The following is a 19,818-nucleotide window of genomic DNA, read 5'->3' as shown; positions in this document are numbered from 1 at the left end:
ACTCTGAAAGACTGATAAGTTGTGAAAATTAAAGGCAGATCACAATTTAGATTGTTAGAGAATCTGTGCATAAGTGTCCACTCTGAACAATGTGACGCTCTTCCGACTGCATGTAGACCAATCAGCAGCTGGCTTTTGAGGCGTTTCCCATTCCATAGAGACATGTGACATAGTGGCCTTTCATTTCCCTGTTGCAGCCTGGGATTCTGGTGTGACTGTCATGATACTTTTAAGCTTCTTAAGAACATAAGAACATAAGAAAGTTTACAAACGAGAGGAGGCCATTCGGCCCGTCTTGCTCGTTTGGTTGTTAGTACCTTAGTGATCCCAGAATCTCATCAAGCAGCTTCTTGAAGGATCCCAGGGTGTCAGCTTCAACAACATTAATTGAACAGTCATGGTGAACTGGATCACTGTGCACTGTGTTTCAGAGTGCCATGCAAACTATGTGCCTGGAGCTCCAACATGTTCTGTAATAATGGGTTTTCATTCATATGGTATATTTATGAATTGGCCTGTATTCAGCCCTGTTGCCTCGCCATGTGGTTCAGCTTTTTTGATACGCTTTATTGTCTTCAGCAGTTCTGCGTGGAGTTTTGCAGCTGTGCTTGCAAGGTGCTGCTGGTGTCTCCTGCTGGCAGCAGATTTGCAGTTCAGCAGCTGACCGACTACAAGAGACTTACAAGATCACGGCTTCCTTTGAAATAACACGTGTACTGTATCTGGCTCATAGATATCCTTGTGGGGAGAAACTAGCTCTAGTTTCAGTGGCCTCTTTCATTCTCAATATGGGGAACTCCACCACATTACTTAATACTTTCCCATTGTTCAGATTATTTTAAAAGCTGTTGGATCAGTCTAATAGACTGTCCATTGTTCCTTTTAGTAAGTAAAATAGTATAAGTGATTGTCGTTTAGTTTTACAGCTGCCTTTTTTTGAGGTTTTCCACTCCAGTGGTGCTACTGAGGCAGGTTATCTTGGCTTGTATTGGAAATGTGTCCAGCAGCTGGGGTTTGTGAGACAGCGCTGAAGGCAAACCAAACGCTTGGCCTGCCGCTGCTCGTCAGCGCTTGACAACACTTTCTTTGATCTAAAACTAGACTACTGAAAAGTGATTTGAATGCCAGTCTATATTTTAACAGGACAAACTTCAATGATAAATACATGACAATACATTTTAAATAACTTTTTTTTTTAAATGCATAAATAAAGGCAAAGTCAAGTGAACGCAACAATGCTTACGCTTGCTGAAAGTTTCAATGTTTAATATGAGTCAGCTATCACAGACAATATTGTTGGAAAATCACATCTCTCATTGGGCACAAGGAAGCCAAGCGCCTGATACTCAGCCCTGTATCCCAGTTCAGTCATTCTCTCAGCTCGGTTCAACTGCTTTACTTTGCTGGGCAGGAAATTCAGATTCCACAATCCCTTTGAAACTTAACTTTTGCAGCACCACAGATGTGGTCTGAGCTCTGGGAAACATTAGACCCTAGCGCAGCACAGCAGAGCATTCACAGAAATGCCTACCCAGTTTTAACATATGTTCATTGCAGGACAGTGTAACTACAGTCTCATTTGATTTTGTGTTCGCTTTCATTTCCTAAATGTTTAAACAGATTGGTGAAGTTGGTAGATAACCGATAACAGTAAGAACTTTAGTTTAGAATAAATACCTACAATATTAATGTGTGTAAGATACTGATCTCTACATGAAATGAACTATGAATAAATACTGAATATGAAATCTTACACTGTATAGATACTAGTGTATAAGCATCAAGACCAACATCTATACTCCCCATTGATATTTCTGATAACGTTTGCAAGTTTAGACAGCATTGTAAACCGTTATCGTTGGGATAATGTGTAAACTCTATACTAAGAACATTCCTATCTTGTGAACACAATGACTGACGGACTAGTACATGTAGAAATGTTAACACAATGTTAACACAAAGAATATGGTTTGCAGATGACATGTAAAGATCTGCCATCTAGATACACTGTAACTGAAATCTGTAGACTGGCATTCCTATACTGTTCAGAATTGCAGTGCAATACAATACTCTTCAGTGTCTCACCTGGTTCAGTTTGGTTCAAGAGCTGACACATCGCAGGACTAGTTAGTACCAGTTTTTAAAGTAGGGCCCCTGCACAGCTGGTGTTACAGATTGGAAATAGACAGGGGATTTAAAACCTAATTAGAAACCTCAATTAAAATTCAATTCAATCTCATTTCAAAAATACTTCCCAGAAATACATATGCCAGGTCAAGTATACATTTCCAGAGGATCCTTTAAAGAGGCCATCAGAAAGTAGAGTAGGTTGAGTTGCAGAGTTGTAGCACCACAGCTAGAGATAAAAAATAAAAACTTTGGAAAACTACTTACTGGAAGGCAGTAAAGAACAAAGGTTGGGGAAAAACAAGTGACGACCAGAAAAGCAATATTTACAGTGGAAGATGTTCCACCTTTTTCTACTGCCACCCTCTTGGTTCTGTGTAGGTTCACGTGTGCATTTTGCTCATTTTAATATTCATTCTTTTTTTTAATTTCCTAAAGATGAAACATCTTTCATAGTGAATATTTCATTATTAGCTGCCACTTGCAGTCAAATGTTCCATCTTGCAGGTGGTTTTCTGGAGTATAGTGCCACCTGGTGGGGGTATTTCTTAATTGTGATTTATTTCAAGAAGCTTCACTGAGGAAGTGACATCTGAATGGTCCTGCGAACTCCTGCGCTGTGGGGTGTCTGGTGGTAGTCGGACAGAAAAATAAACCAAAACCACACCACACATAGGGTCTGGATAGTGCTGCTAATTACAGGAATCGCACCGGACTGGCTATCGTTTCCAAAAAAGGGGCTATCGAAATACACTCTCAGCTTGAATACTTATAAACATATAATGAATGATTGAGTTATTATAATAATAATAATAATAATAATAATAATAATAATAATAATAATAATATTTGAATGAGTTAACGACGTCAAGTAATTCAAGAAAGAAAAAAAATGCCAGTTTTTCACTCTGCAAATCTCTATCCGGAACACCTTTGGTTGCTAAGGCTGGGAATTGCAAATGAGTTTCCGCGAGTCGAAAGTACAGCAGCTCATTATCGCTGGAGGGAAAAAGTCACACCTGGTGTCCATTTACAGTCTCACGCTTACAAAGCTGTGCTTCACAGCCAAGACTGGGAGCAGTAGCATCTATAAACTCCAAGAGAAAACACACGGCTGGCTTTGTAGTGCGCAGAGGCACCGTCTTTATTGTTTTCTGGACTTTGGGCAGTAATGCATCCCTCCAGTGAAGAGGGCCCAGGTACAGAACGCCTGTGTTGTAAAGTGATAATGGTAGCTGGGATTTCCTGGAATGTAATCTAAGAGAATTTTTCAGTTGCAGTCTTTGAAGACCATGCTCTGGGATAAACTGATAGGGGACTTCTCTAAAACATGGGTATGAGATCCAAATGCTGTACAGGCTGAGATTGTTCCTATATCAGGATAAAGAAATTAATACTGGTTTAGTAGCATGTGGGGCTGTCTCCTGCTGCAAAATCTAGAGGTGGAGGCTACAAGATGCTGGAAGGCCACTGTCACACATTACTGTTCAGGAAAGGAAATACATAGTTAGTTCCTATTTATTTATTTATTTTACAGCACCTCAGACAAAATATTTTTTAAAATGCAAGCCCATACGCTTTTTAGAGACAGGGTATGCTGCATTGCCTAAATTGTGAGGTTGTTGATGATAATTTGAAAACGATTAATTTCACTAGAATCTATTTTGTAAATTTGTAGAAATCTATTTATTACAAAATAAACCAATGTAAAAAAAACAACACTGCCCCCATCTGACCCCCTTGATTATAACACATAAACCAAAAAGGTCTTCTGCAGACCTTATTGTAGCAGGTGTGAAGTGGCCATTACACAGGAATGGTGTGATATATACAGTACTTTTAACTTTGTAGATTTATACAGGTAAACTAAATGAATATATTCAATTTATTTAACTTTGAAGCAAATGGTCGTTAGCAAAAATCTAGGATAAACATTTTTTTTAAATAACGTTTTTGTAAGACTACGCTACACAAATGTAAGTTCCATAGTGTCAATTCTAAATCAACTTTAAATAAAACGAGATTTAAAATTCGTCTGTTTCCACCTTCAAACTTTGAACGTAAGTCTTTAGAGTCCTGTCTCTTTAAGAAGATAAGTTTCAAAACATGTAATGAACAAGGGAAGTAACGAAGCGAAAATGACGTTAGTTCCTGTCTTTTGTTAATGCAGTTAGAAGCCTTGATAAAGTTCAGGTACTTCGTAACTTTATCAGAGCGAGTCATTTGTTTGGGTATTCCACGATTGCACAACGCTTTTTATAGTTTGGGGACTAGAAGTGTTCAAAACAGAAGCACGTTAAAAAAAGGTACGTTTATTTTCTTGTGCCATCTGTTACAGAGCAAAATCTATCGATCTGCAAATGTAAAATGAGTTGTCTCATTTATTTAAAAAATAATAATAATACACTATGTAGCGATTGATTTATATGCAACATCAATGCTTGTATTATTGAACCAATAGCTACTGTAGATTATTTCAGTAGCCTTTTCCTTTTTGAAATCGGCTTCAATGTATCAAGTTAAAAATGAAACCAGTGAACGATATACAACTGTACGAATAAATCGACATATTTAATGTATTAAAACGAAGTAAATTGTGTTATGCTCTTAAATGCACTATTATGCAACTATTAGGAAGTCAGTATGCGCATGTCCCTAAACAGCCCCAAGCTGTTAGGAAGGTAGTGTGCATTGTTAGGTACAGTATGCGGTGTGTGAATGTAGCCAAAACATATGGATGCAGATGTATATAATGTGTATGCACACAAATGCATTGTATGTGGAGTAGTGGTTAGGGCTCTGGACTCTTGACCGGAGGGTTGTGGGTTCAATCCCCAGTGGGGGACACTGCTGTTGTACCCTTGAGCAAGGTACTTTACCTAGATTGCTCCAGTAAAAACCCAACTGTATAAATGGGTAATTGTATGTAAAAATAATGTGATATCTGTATAATGTGAAATAATGTATAATGTGATATGTTGTAACAATTGTAAGTCGCCCTGGGTAAGGGCGTCTGCTAAGAAATAAATAATAATAATAATAATAATAATGTGTATGCTTTAAATATATGGTTCAAGGGATGTTGATAAAGAAATCCATTTGAAAACGGCAGGGTGTCTCAAAGGTTAAAAATAACCCCTGATATGTGACATTGTGTTCTCTTGACACGTTGTATTATGGTACACAGTGTTATTGAGGTATTGTTCTGACATCACTGTGGTATGTGCTAACCACAAGCATCTAACAGCAGTGTTAATGTAAAACGTACATTGCTTTGCCGGTTATTTGGGGAGAATATTGTCCCTCTAAACCATTTTGCCGCGCGCAGGTGTTCCGGTTTGGGAACCCCTGCTCTAACCCGTAACCTCGAAACTGCCCGTGTAAAGTTAACTGCATCTTATAAACTGGGTCAATGGAACTTTGGTATTGTTTTGTTTTTCTTTCTATCGTATTTTGTAGGCAGGAAGTAGCCCGCTTCCTTTGTGAAGTTTTAAAGAACACTGCAGCACCTGTTTGTTCCTCAAGCGACTGACGCAGTGTGGACGTGTTCACCTGCATGGGTAAGAACCGCTCAGCCTAGCTGCTATCTTCAACCAGCAGCACAGACAGGTAAGTGTTCAACCAGCACACATTCCTTAAGCCTTACTTTAAACAATATCAAGTGGTAGTCGGCTTTAATAGTAACAGAAGTATTTGAACAGATCAGTGTGCAAATGTGTCAAGAATGGGTTTATCTGTTCAAGCTTCTACCAGAGACTCATAGAAATATAATATACATGGATTTGTTTAACATTTGCAGGTATAAGCTCTTTCTGACATTTTTTCTTTTTAAGGTACAGAAGGAAAACAGAGTAAATGATGCTAAACTTATTTGGTTTACCATCTCATCTTCCTTGGCTTTGATTTATTTTATTTTTGACATACAGCTCTGGCCAAAAGTTTTGCATCACTTTAGAATTTTAGGATTGAGAAATATATATATTTATTTTAAAACTGTATTATGACTTAATTTAGATCTTTTATGCAACATCATGTAATCAAACTACAAAATGATATTGCAAAAGTCTACTGGAAGCCATAATAGTAGTACAGTATTTCATGTTAGATTTTGAAATGTCATTTTTTAATTGTCAGTTTTTCATTAGGTACGTGAAATACTACAAAGTGGTATGTAATCCAATATGTTAATGTAAGATTATTCAGCTGGTTTCATTTGACTTCATGAAGCAAAATTAGATCATCCCATAGGGTGATGCAAAACTTTTGGCCATAGCTATGTATTCTGTACCCTACCTGCTATTGTTGGAACAGGAGCAGTTATAGGTATTGCCAGTGGTGTACAGCTTCCTTCTCCCTTACTCTGTGTAGAATTGAAGCCAGCTGACTGTTTGGAGTCTGAAAAGATGATGCTGAGCACGGTCAACTACCTGTGGTCACTGGATGATGTGCTGGGTCAGGGGGCGACAGCCAGCGTGTACAAAGCACGGAACAAGGTGGGAGTGACCAATCAAATCAGATTTATATAGCGTCTTTCAAAGCACTGTAAAAGACAAAACAAATAAAATACATTTGTATAGAGAAATAGAGTAGAAATAGTTTGGTATAATATATTGTTAAAAATATATTTTTTTTAAAGTAAAAAGAAAAATGTACACATTGTAAAACACAGTTTTAAAGGTAAACTATAAAAGTAGGTTTTTAATTTTGACTTCAGTCCACGATGATGTAGCACGTCTGATATGAGATGGCATTCCACAGTCTGGGAGCACAGTGACTGAAGCTCCCTCTCTCCCTTGCTTTTTGTGTGTCCTTGTGGGAGGCACAGCAGTCCTGCATGCGCTGATCTTAAATCACGTGGAGGAATATATTTGTGACTATAAGCAAGGGTTCCGCTCACTGCCTTTAACTTCATGCTAATCTCTCTGTTTCTCACATAGAATAATACAAATGTGTACTTGTCTTTTTGATACGTTGTAAAAGCTTACCACAGTGAAACAGCAAAGTGATAACAGTGAATGTATGGTAAAGCAAAGGTAAGCATGCTTCATTGTGTTGAAGCATATATTAAAACACATGGCAAATCATTTTAAACTATGGTGAACGCATTGTATAATCAGGGCAGAAGCATGGGGGAAAACTGCAAAATGCAGATTTACCATTGTCAAAGAAGATGACAAGCGAATGTTAGATATGGTAGACACCCAGCTTGTCAGCTTACCATCTTAGATGTGTCTGCCACTGCTACTGTACACTCAAGGCAGGCTGTGTTTTAGCAATATTATCACACCTTTACCAACATGATGTTTTCAAGGTACAGAATGTGTGACAGCAGTGCATCAAACAGTGAATCATGCTAAGTGTTTACCGTGGTTTCTCAGAAAACCGGAGAGCTGGTTGCAGTGAAGGTGTTCAACAACGTGAGTTACCAGCGGCCCCTGGAGGTCCAGATGAGGGAGTTTGAGATGCTGAGGAAGCTGAACCACGTCAACATTGTCAAGCTGTTCGCTGTGGAGGAGGTGGTAAGCAGAGAGCCGTGGTAGTGAACCAGGGGATGTAGGGAATTACTTTGTGGGTTGGATAACTGACCCAAGGACTGTGAAACCCAGGAAATGTGCAGAAACATGTCTGTGCTGGAATTCACTGAAGTTACCGAAGTTCCACATTCTAGGAAGTATGTGTCGTGGAGTAAAGGAAACAAGGGAATAATGAAAAAAGGGAAGTGGTTGAAAATTATAGGGGGGCTATCAATGTGACCGTGGTGTTTGCTTTCTGATTCATATTGTTCTCTCTTTAATACTGTAGTCTGCAATCTAAGAAAAGCTTCCATTCCTCTTTCTCAGACCCACGTCAACAACAAGCAGAAGGTTCTGGTGATGGAGTTCTGCTCCGGAGGGAGTCTGCTCAACCAGCTGGAGGACCCAGAGCATGCGTTCGGACTCCCGGAGTCTGAGTTCCTCATAGTGCTGCAGTGTGTAGGTGAGTGCAGGTCTACAGTGTAACCTGGCAATCTACATACACTGTAGAGATCTGCATGCTCTCTGTCTGGAGAACTGCTTGAACAATCTTTCCATGGTCATCTTTTAGCTTGTGTTGTTGAGTGTATCAGAAGCCAGGGGGTGTCAAACTTACATTTTACAGAGGATCTAGATGACATTCTTTTGCACGAGTTATTGAGAAAACTACTGCCTACCCAAGACAAATTATGCTTTTGTAGGAGGGTGCTTTTTGAGGACCTGGGTTTTACAGAATAAGTTACACGCAACGCTCCTCGAACAAGCAGTGGTAGAAATGTTTTTGAAATGCCTTGGCGAGAGGGCACTTTGTGTTGTGAATGCCCTGACTGTCTGTGTGCTCTGCCCTGGCAGTGGCTGGGATGAACCACCTGCGTGAGAACGGGGTGGTGCACAGGGATATCAAGCCTGGTAACATCATGCGGCGCGTGGGGGAGGACCGGTGCTCCATCTACAAGCTCACAGACTTCGGGGCGGCCCGGGAACTGGAGGACGATGAGAAGTTTCTCTCCCTCTACGGGACAGAGGAGTACTTAGTGAGTAACAAAGTGACCGGAGGGGAGGGGATGCAGATCTCCAATGCAATGTATGTGGAAGTGTGTCAACCTGTTTTTACCTGGGATTTTTGTAGTGTGCATACCTGTAAGTCCAGATTGCATGTGTATCTCGTGACATGCCCCTGTGTGTCCCCATAGCACCCGGACCTGTATGAGCGAGCCGTGCTCAGGAAACCGCAGCAGAAGTCCTACGGGGTGGCAGTGGATCTCTGGAGCATCGGAGTGACGTTCTACCACACCGCCGCTGGCAGCCTGCCGTTCATACCCTTCGGAGGACCACGCAAGAACAAGCAGATCATGTACGCACATCACAGCACACGCAGAGATATACACGGGCACTGGCAGGGTACACATTTACAACTAGCTATCAAGATATACCCAAGTGACAAAACAAACACACTGTGATTTAGATGTTTTTAGTTGCGGCAATTTGAATTGCTACTGAAATAGTAATTTATCCTTATGGTGGTATTTGTTAAACCCCGGCCCAAGATTCAGAAACACTGCAGCTGTGTAGCAGGTAAAGAGAAAGCTTGATTAACAGATAGATAGATAGATACAAAGAGCTGTGTGAAATGTGATATCCACTGACCCCGCTGTGTATATTTCTTTTGTAATTGGTTGTGAATGTTGTACCTTTGTGAAATAACTGTGGATTCTGTTTGTTTTGTAATTTTAAAGAGTATCTTTCAGTGATTCAGCTGTTCTTCTCTCCAGGTATAAAATCACCACGGAGAAGCCGAGGGGGGCGATATCGGGAGTTCAGCGTCTGGAAGACGGTCAGATAGAGTGGAGCTACGATCTGCCGGTCGCGTGTCAGCTCTCCGCGTGAGTGTCCTCGCACCGCTTTTTATATTACACAATTGAAAGACTTGCAGGTGCAGCCAGCAAGCAAGCCAGCCTTCCCTTTGTGTTGCAGAGGCCTGAAGTCCCAGTTGGTTCCAGTCCTGGCCAATATCCTGGAAGCGAACCAGGAGACGTGCTGGGGCTTCGACCAGTTCTTCGCTGGGACCACGGATATCATTCACAGAGTGGTGATCCACGTGTTCTCACTGCAGCAGGCCACGCTACACCAAATCTACATCCACTCTTATAATACGTGAGTGCTGGGCCCAGGCGTGTTGGCGCTAGTTTGTTCTGTTCATCCACAGAGTAAAAATGTGTCTTAAAACATGTTTCTTGGAGTATCTTAGGTTGTGAAGTTGTCCTTGTTAAAGGTGTTTATAAAATCCATACAAGACACTGAAACTATTTATTTAGTTCTGGTAGGATTGTCTCTTTGCAGTGCTGAAAGGGCTAAGTAAGTAGTAAATGAGTTTGTGAATTAGAAAGCACACCTCGAAAGTATACATGCCTGATTAACTTGGGTGAAGGACAAATGCAGTCGTCTCTCTCGTTTGCCGTGACAGGGCCTCTATTTTAATGGAGGAGGTTTTCAAACTGGCGAGGATCCATCCCAAGTGCCAGCAGTACCTCTTTGAGGGGCACTACTACCCCCTCGAGGCCAGCATGAAGGTGGGGAGCCTCCCCCCCACCTCCCAGGATAAGCCCCTGTTCGTGGTGAGCCTGGAGCCCGAGAAGCCAGACAAACCAGAGAAGCTCATCGGAGTGCAGTTTCGCGAACGTAAGCCAGGGGGCAACGGTGATATCAGTGGAGGAGAGGAGACTGCACCACTCCCATTGTCATTTCAGTAGCTTTTTCAACAGATTCTCTTTGATATTTTGTCCAGGATATTGTGTAATAGGTTATCTATTTACCAGCTGAATGGTACATTCCTGGACATAACAAACCGTTTCTGAAGGAAAGAATTTAGCAACTTCGGGTGTGGAATACAAATACCAATGTCCTTCATTTAACAGCAATGCTTAGTTAGTCTGTAGTTTATTCCATGTTTCATTTAAAGAAATTGTTTATAAAATTGCCAACATTGTGATGTTCTGGTTTTAATTATTTTTCTTTGCTTTCATTAAAGCTGAAATCCCGTTTTTTCCACCAAGGTTTGATGTTCTTGCCGATTACAGTTTGTCAAAGGTATGTGTGTTCTGTACAAATAAACAGCTGACTATTGTCTAAAGAGTCTAAACCTATTGTCATTTACTGCTAGTCATTTCGGTGCTCAATGTGAGAGTTCTGTTTCTTTTCTTGTTCCTTTTTCTCAGTGCATAGTGAGCACAGTGCACCAGTATTTAAGAATAAGCCACTCCTTACTGAAATGGCAGGCATTGGTATTGCAAGGGTTTTACTGGCTGATGTAAGTATGGACAAAAACCTGTATGAAACACCATCTCTATCCATATAAACGAGTAACATACTTGTACTATGATTTACTGTAGTTTACCATGATTTAACATGGGTTCCATGTATTGATTTGATAAAACATATTGATTTGATAAAACTTTTTAACTTTGCATCCTAATTTTGTACACAAACTCCTAACTGGGTATGCTTTGTGTTAACAGGGAAAATATGAGGCTGGATGCGGTACAGAAAATCAACATGCTGAACCTGATGCTGTCTTTCTGCAAGAGTGCTGAGGAGAGGGTGTACAGGCTGTAAGTCACAACACATTGTGCAACTCTGACTGACTCGTCTTCCCCACAACAAGCAAAAAAAATAAAAAAAACAGCTCTCTTCCCTGTTCTACTGTAATAGTGGTGTAGTTGCATTGCAGTGACATACTCGGTTATGTATTTAGAGACCCTTAATATAAAGTGGAACGTGACTGCTATTTTCTAAAAAGCTAGCATAAAAAACAATGTATACATTTTACTGTAGCTACAAGTATCTTGGCAGTGTAGCTAATAGACTCCAGTACATTTATCCAGAACACACAGCATTTGTTTAGTACTTTTCTGTGTTTTATCATTCTGTAATTTATTTTTCTGTTGGCCCTCCTGCTACTGTCCTGCCTAATGCTATTCCGTTGAACTCGTTTTCAATCAAGCTGCGGGTTTGCAGTGGACACCAATGTGCCGGAGCTCAAAGACTACCCAGAGCAGAGGAAGAAGCTGCAGCTGGTATGTACTGTGAGGAATACCGAGAGCACCGACGTTTCCTCTTCCATTTGGAGTTTCGCATCTGCATCTCCTCTCTCTTATTCAGAGATTGACTTTTAGAGGAGAAGCTCTTTGTTAAGCATTGCTGGGGTTTCTTTTCCATTTCAGTTACAGGAAACCCTCTTGGGTTACATAAACAGCATCCATGACATTCAAAACAAACTGGACCGAATGAAAGCAGAGTGGTCCAAGCACTCGGAAACACTAGCAGAGGATAAAACGTGAGTATAAACACACATACACACTCGCATACACACACAGTGCGCAGGAATAACACACACCAGACAGTGAAAGTTCAATAAAAGAGCTCCTTTATTTGACTGGGTTGCATGTCAACAACACTTAGATAATAAGCATGGGCTCTACACAGCAATGTGTATCGCTCCGTGCAAAACAGGGGTTTCAGTCCCGAAGTAATACGACACTTTATAATCACACCCAACACAGACACGGTCACTTCTCCAGACAGTGAGTGCTCATGTGCAGGTGGGGTGAAAGACAACAGTTTGTGAGACAGTGGTGCAGTGTAGTCTGGGTTTTGGTGCTGGCTTGTAGCGACAGCTCCCAGTTAGTGTTAGCTGTCTAACAGTGACAAACGATAAAACAGCACAATCAAACAAACAAAACACGCACAATAATAAATTACTTCCGTTTCCTAAACGGGTCCTTTCCGTAACCAATCGAAGGACCAGATTGCTCGGCCACATCCCCTGAAATACCCTGAGTTACGCCTCCTTCGGTGGCGAGTCCAATTCGTGACTGACACATCGCCTACCGCATTAAGGCGATGACTTCTAGTATTGTGGCTCCGCCCCTTCCTGGATGACCGACTTCCAACTGACCCTGGATTGAACTGTCAAACCATCCAGTCCGGGGCACACTGTGCCCATTACACAGCGCCCTCACAGGTCAGGAGGGAGATTGTTGACTAGGATTCATTCGCTGTCTGTCACAGACACTCCCTGACATACACTCACAGAGACACACATACTCACACGGTACCAGTTGAATTGATTCATTTTCTATTTATTTTAGTATGGCAGTGTCTACACCAATGTTAGATGAGTGACTGAGGGAAAAGGCACAGTACATCCTAGGCTGTCTTCAGACCGCAATATTATGTTGCTCTAGATTTATCTGCAGCTCGACCACGGTGCTTTCGTGTTTCATTGTTCTGTCACTTCTGTTTTTATTCCTGAACCTTGATCAATGCCCTGAAGCTTCTCGGAGCTGGAACTGTTGAATTATTGCCAGATTTCTGAGTTTGTACTGGGAGCCTTTCAGTAAAAGAAATTACTTCTAAAGAAATCTCAAGGTCCAGAAGGGCATTTAGTCTTTTATTGATGGGAGATCAACAAGTTTGCAGTGTCATTTTGTAGTCTATCTTGCTTTTATGGTTGTAATATGCATTTACTGTGGTTTTAGCATGTTATACCACGGTAAACCTTTATAAGGGTATGCTTGTTTAACATTGGGTCGGATCTGATTGGGTCTTACCTAGGCTGGGCATGGTCTGAGTTGGGCTTGGTCCTGGTCTGGCTTGGTTCAATGTATTGCCCTTCACTGCAATTTACCGGTAAAGCCCTGCTAATGCCGACTGAATGGGAATTGTTGTTCTGCACCTCAAATACTGCAGCTATTCCCACTGCTTTCTTTCAGCACACAGAAGATGGACTACTTGCTGGAAATGATATTGGCAATATACCATCAGTACCGGAAAGACAAAATGACAGTCAGTAAGTACGCTGCCTATGTATATACACACCCACACTGTACACTTTTGCTTTATAGATATCAAAGTGTGCTAAGACCTGTCACGAGTGCAACATCACGTATCTATCTCTGTCTCTATACGCTGTTCAGACTAAACATTGTATGGTCCTGAAGGGGTTAATGATACCTCAACAAATACATCGCAGAATGATTTCTACTGAGTGTGGTCTGTGTCCTTGATCACAGAGGTACCTGATGACAGAGCGCACTCATAATCTGTCTGCTTCTCACCTTTTCAAATGTCAAATCAGACGTCATGCCGATTGCTCTGCAGACAGCATTTCAGTCTGTGCCTTTTAGAGGTGAAAGGTCAAGTAGATACCCAGAAGAAAAGCCAGTAAATCTGAAAATATAACCATGTTTACTTTTTACAGACCTGTTGTATAACGATGAACAGATACACAAGTTTGAAAAGTAAGTATAAATAATACACTACGCTTCAATACCTTAATGCGAATATTCTGACATTAGGAAGACGCACTCCAAGCAAATTCTCTTCAAATTGTGCATTGATGGCTGTTGCTACAGTGCTTTGTATGAGGTTTATGTTGGTAACGTTTCGTTTGGCGCTTCACTAGGATTAACTTGACAACGCATGTGAAGAAAGTGAAGTCCTTATTCCGAGATGAATGTGTACAGAAGTACCAGGCTGTGCTCTCTGTGTCTGGCTGTTGGACCAGGTAAGCAGTGCAGTGAAGGTAATCCTGTCGGTGTTAACAGATTTTAACTAAAGGATGGCAAATGATCTACATTAATCTACAACTTGTGCATAAGGGTCCACCATTTGAATGGAGAACCTAAAAATGTTTGTGTCAGACAGACAGACGGACATGATCAGGCAGACAGACACGATCAGCGCAATAGGATCTACATTTTTAATGAGGATCCTAAAAATGTGTTCTTAAAGACATATTCATGTCAGAACTATTGAGGGTTGTTCCTATAGTTCTGTTCTGTCAGGTGTTTTCCAAGCTGAGCAGATGTGTTAGAAAACAAAGAAGTGATGAGGGGAGCAGTGAAAATGAAGCTACTAAAGGACACTGCACTGTCCTTCTTATTCCCACCCCATGTTTCTCCAGCGCGCTGTTCGAGATGAAGACTCAGCTCAGAGAGTTCAACAGTGTTTTCAAGAGTCTCTTTGGTGAGCTGGAGGGATGCCAGGATCACCAGAGCAAGGTGAGTCACGTTGTCTTAGAAACGTCTAGGGCCTCGGGTTCCCTGTGGAGATGCTGGGGCTTGGCTTCCCTGTGGAGATGCTGGGGCTCGGCTTCCCTGTGGAGATGCTGGGGCTCGAGTTCCCTGTGGAGATGCTGGGGCTCGAGTTCCCTGTGGAGATGCTGGGGCTCGGCTTCCCTGTGGAGATGCTGGGGCTCGAGTTCCCTGTGGAGATGCTGGGGCTCGGGTTCCCTGTGGAGATGCTGGGGCTCGGGTTCCCTGTGGAGATGCTGGGGCTCGGGTTCCCTGTGGAGATGCTGGGGCTCGGGTTCCCTGTGGAGATGCTGGGGCTCGGGTTCCCTGTGGAGATGCTGGGGCTCGGCTTCCCTGTGGAGATGCTGGGGCTCGGCTTCCCTGTGGAGATGCTGGGGCTCGGCTTCCCTGTGGAGATGCTGGGGCTCGGCTTCCCTGTGGAGATGCTGGGGCTCGGCTTCCCTGTGGAGATGCTGGGGCTCGGCTTCCCTGTGGAGATGCTGGGGCTCGGCTTCCCTGTGGAGATGCTGGGGCTCGGGTTCCCTGTGGAGATGCTGGGGCTCGGCTTCCCTGTGGAGATGCTGGGGCTTGGTCCAGTAGAGTACAGGGGAATAGCCTGTCTGTTATAACGAGAAGGGAGGCTGGTACCACCTCCACACTGGAGCAGTGCCTGTACACATGACCTCCAAGGAAGACCAGGAATTGCACTACATGGTGTGGGGCAGTAGGGGGTACTAATCCAATGCCCCAGCATGGTATTGATGCCCCTATTAAAAGGTGACAGACCATGGTTAAAGCCCATAAAAGTGAAGTAAAGAACAGTAAAAACTCAGTAGGTACATGTTAAAGCACAGACTCCTGTTTTGTTTGTTTCTCTCCCACAGACCCTGAAAAACGCTCTGCTGAGGATCCAGCAGGAGGCGCCCTGGTCCGACCCGTCAACCGCATATCTGGAGGACAGCCACGCACAGATGGCTCTGAGGTGGGCAGGGTAGAGGTTTGGGTCTTTTAGGAATATGCCTGTGGAGCGTTGGGTTCTTAAGAGAGAATCAAAAGGCAATTATCTGTATTCACTGATGCATCAGTGCAAAAAGTCCAGCAGCGTCTCTAGCATCTAGCAAAACCTTCTCCAAAAAATTGTCATTTTGATTTTCCTATCAGTATGTTAGTTAGAATAAGAGCATTTTCAGTTTTCAGAACAATTGTTTATATTAGAATAGCAGCAGTTACATATTTTTCTTCCGGCAGCATACCTACCTTTACCTTTACTAAACTCTCGCACTTTCTAACTTCCAAATATATCTGGCTAAGGCCTGGCCATTCACAAATAAATACATTACAGTGTTGTGTAGCAGGGCGGAGGCTATGCACAAGCCAGCGACCCCGCGCACCGCTAGCGAGCGTCTTAACCACAATGCAAAAGAGCCGGGCTCGGCTGCAATCCTGGTTTTAGTGCTTTTAATCTCAAGATTAAAAATATATATTTGTTTTTCAGGGAATGCAGTGTTAAATGCTGTGTTTCACGTTTTTTTTCCAGGATTCGGCTTCTGAGAGACGAGATGCAGGCAGTGGCACAGGAGCTGCAGCACAATAACTGTATCATTGAGAGGTGAGCTTCAGGAGATTCAGTTAGACCCCAGGTCTTGTCCAGAAGGACGTTTTGAATTTGTATTCAGGGCAGCAGATAGGTAGAGAAAGGAATACAAGTAACATAGGAAATACTGGAAGTAGCTACATTGGTAATACTTTTAAGTCCAGTTGATTACACATGTGTTATGTATTTTGTTCCATGGTAATATCGCTTTGTAATTGTATGAGATGATCAGTGCCTGTTAATTGTGTAATTACAGTGCTACTAAGGTTACTGTTCATTTTATTTATTTATTTATTTATTCATAAACCCATTGAGACCGAGGCCTCATTTACAAGGGTGTCCTGGCAAGATGACCAGCAACAGACCAAACTAACTTACTAATTAAAATAAACGTAATCTTAGTCTATTCCATGCTATAGGGGGGGCTGTAATTAAATGCTGATCATCCAACACAGAACCTTCTCCAAGGCACTTGAGAAATAAGTTAATGTTAAAGAGTAAGTAGCGGGGTTCCGAAAAAGTAGCGTTCCACGTCCCCACATGCTGCTACAACTGTTTAAATAACGGACCTGGAATTATTTTTTTATTGTTAACATCCTGACAACTTTTTACACTTATAACGTTAAAGTCTGTTTTAAAGCTCTTTTCAAAATGTCTGCTCTAGTGCACTGATAGTGTAAGGATTATTGGCCACGTTGTCAAACAGGTAACACAGCGATAACGATCCATGATGTGGTACGGAACAGAAAAGCCAGAGCACTTGTTATGTTGTGTGTGTTTTTTTTTTTTTTTTTAAATCGCTCTTCCTGCAGTGATTTAGAGGACAGATCTCAAACCCCAGTGCACTAGAGCGGACATTTTGAAAAGAGCTTTGAAACAGGCTTTAAATGTATATGTGTAAAAAGTTGTCCGGATGTTAACAATGAATAGAAAAATTCCAGGTATGTTTTTTTAAACAGTCGTTGCAACACGTGAGACTATGGTGCTGATCGCTCTGGTTTTGTTTTGCCGTGGTGGGGGGTGGATGTTACTCTCACACTCTTTTCTTTGCAGTTTCAGCGCTCTGACCACCAGCCCTGGTGTCTGATTCCCAGCGGCGGATGGAACTGGCTGGTAACCGGTTCGGTCTCTACAGGGTCTCCTACTTCAGCATTAACTTCTTCACATGCACAGCACTTTCGATATCCGCCAGGGAGTCTACCACTCGCCTAAGGAAGTGCTCGTCATGTTTTGTAAATTAATTTATATTTTTGTGTAAACAACAGTACAGAGTTTATTTCTGTATTTGTGTTTTTTTTATAATTTTTATTTAAACAAGTTTACTCTGGCTCCCTCTCTATATCACCATGGTAAAAAGCATCACAAAGGGTAGTAAATTGGATGCAGTTATAATGAAGCACAGAAAACTATGGTCATGCTTGGTAAAGCACTTGAAATGCAAGGGCAAACCATAGTCATTGTGTATCTACCATAACAACAGAAAGGGCCCAGCTTTCCCTATCCATCTGTCTACATGCATATATGTAAGTCTGTCAAATACAATATATTATTGTGCCATACCATGACTGTTTAATTGCTTGTGTTATATTAGAATCGGTTTCTGAGTAGTACCAGATCCTGCCACTGGGTGGCACATTTGCCTTATTGAGAAGAGCAGGATACAGGTTCAATACACTTTGCCTGTGTGTTGATCTGAAACCCCTGAGCTAGTATAGAATTAATAAAACAGATTAGTAATTCAATGCAGGGAATGAAATTTAATTGTCTCTTGAAACAACACAAGCAGCTGAAAATCAGCAAAGACCCAGCTCTGACCATCATACACAGTACAGTGCAGATGATTGCTGGGATTCCCCAGCTCTGTATTATACCTCGTTTCTATGGACAACTAACTCAAGTTGGTGAAAAGGTGGTGTTTCCAAGCTTTTCCAAGTTGGGCAGGATATATGAGTTGGGCAGGATATACTATCGATTTTTCCCCAGAAATACTTGCGAGTTAAAGGTCAAGACATGAATTCGGCTTTATAAAGTTTTCACACGTGGCAATACTGTCCTACAATTACTACATGATACTGTGATCATTGCACTGTGTTATGTTGTGAACCATTACTAAGTTTTAAAACTGAAAGTTAGCAAATGCTTATCGTAAAAGTTTATCGGTTATATTAAAATGAAGGGCCGTATAAGTACAGTAACTGATTAGAAGGCATTCTTTGTTGCTCTCCAAGTTGCTACTGTTGTAGTCATTCTAGATGCTATAATAAGATACAGATTTCATGAAGTAAACATTTTCAGTAAATGCATAGAGAAGTGGTTCTTAATTGAGGTTCATGTCAAAGAGCAGACTGTAACATTAACTTATGTTGGCTGAGGGTTTTTTTGTGCATTCTCATGATAAATTTAAACTGGGGTTTTGTAGTTGAAAAAAGTCTTGACACCACAAGGGAAATTTCAATTTCAATTTCAATGTCAGCAACTCAGCTCTTAGTTAGTGTTAAACAACCAGCATACATTACAATGCCTATTCTGCAAACATGAAAACAAGACTTATTACATAGCAGTTTCACCTATCCAGGTTTTACTATGAGCTTGATTAACCACAGTGTGCAGATAACAAGGTCAGGTGTGTGTTGTTAAACTTGATAAACTAAATGTGTACACTTTCTCTTTATAGTATATTACTGAGTGGACTGCAGTTTCATTATTATCTTACAGGCCTTTCTCGTTATATGTATCACTGATTCGTAGAGTGTGACTCATGTCCTCATGCTCTGTATGTTTTTCTGAGTGAATTAGCTACAAATACATACTGCAGCCAGAGCCCAGCCATGACCTTGCCTTTACACCTACAGTGTGAGTGATGTAATAACCAACTCCACATCTCCTTCCTTGTATAAACAATAAGTTTAAACTTGGTTTTAGAACAGGTTTGCTTCTATTTAGTGTGGACAGTTTTCTGAGGGCGAGCAGAGCAGGCTTTTTAAGGAAGATTCTATTGGCATTCATCCTATGGCATGTGACACTATAGACCATTACAGTGACTGACAATTTATCAGAAAAGTGGAGGGTGCGGAATTCAACTGTAGCCACTCTTGTAATGTTTGAAGTAAGCATACCGGGACATTATAGGGGTGTATCTATACATAAATAAACAGGAAAAAGTCAACAGTGTGTGTAAATAAATTCTGAAGTGCTCAGAACTCACCAAATATATTACAATTTGGGGAACACAAATGAGAAAATACTGCTGTGCAGCCAAGAATACATGAGTTCAATTTTCATACACAACATATGGAAAAAAGCACATAGAAATGTTGGCATAGACTGCGATACTGGTATGTGTTATCTATTTACCATCTTTGGTCGAGACTGATTAACTGTGTTTAATACTGTAGTGTCCTACAGCTGGTAGTGGTTATACAGGCTGTACTGAATGCAGCAATAATTCTGATTTTTAATACAGGCAACAATATTACAATCACTTTAGACCTATATACAGTATTACATTTTT

General features: G+C 41.4%; 1 protein-coding gene across 1 annotated transcript; it reads left to right on the top strand.

Moving 5' to 3' along the window:
* Window positions 1–4,257: 4,257 nt before the first annotated feature.
* Window positions 4,258–17,866, top strand: LOC117431931 (inhibitor of nuclear factor kappa-B kinase subunit epsilon-like). The gene is made up of 22 exons (XM_034053221.3): window positions 4,258–4,433; window positions 5,587–5,736; window positions 6,496–6,620; window positions 7,506–7,646; window positions 7,968–8,103; window positions 8,493–8,674; window positions 8,834–8,994; window positions 9,413–9,523; window positions 9,615–9,794; window positions 10,105–10,319; window positions 10,669–10,727; window positions 10,856–10,947; window positions 11,156–11,248; window positions 11,641–11,713; window positions 11,861–11,973; window positions 13,412–13,488; window positions 13,900–13,939; window positions 14,104–14,205; window positions 14,605–14,701; window positions 15,598–15,695; window positions 16,251–16,322; window positions 17,361–17,866. Exons 3-22 carry the CDS (start codon window positions 6,531–6,533, stop codon window positions 17,392–17,394), a joined length of 2,166 nt encoding a protein of 721 aa, XP_033909112.2. The 5' UTR covers window positions 4,258–4,433; window positions 5,587–5,736; window positions 6,496–6,530; the 3' UTR covers window positions 17,395–17,866.
* Window positions 17,867–19,818: the final 1,952 nt, after the last annotated feature.

This window comes from Acipenser ruthenus, chromosome 29 (assembly GCF_902713425.1).
Source record: "Acipenser ruthenus chromosome 29, fAciRut3.2 maternal haplotype, whole genome shotgun sequence".
In the NCBI taxonomy this organism is placed as follows: domain Eukaryota; kingdom Metazoa; phylum Chordata; class Actinopteri; order Acipenseriformes; family Acipenseridae; genus Acipenser; species Acipenser ruthenus.
Note: the sequence above shows the minus strand (reverse complement) of the source record. Positions and strands in the feature narration are given on the sequence as shown.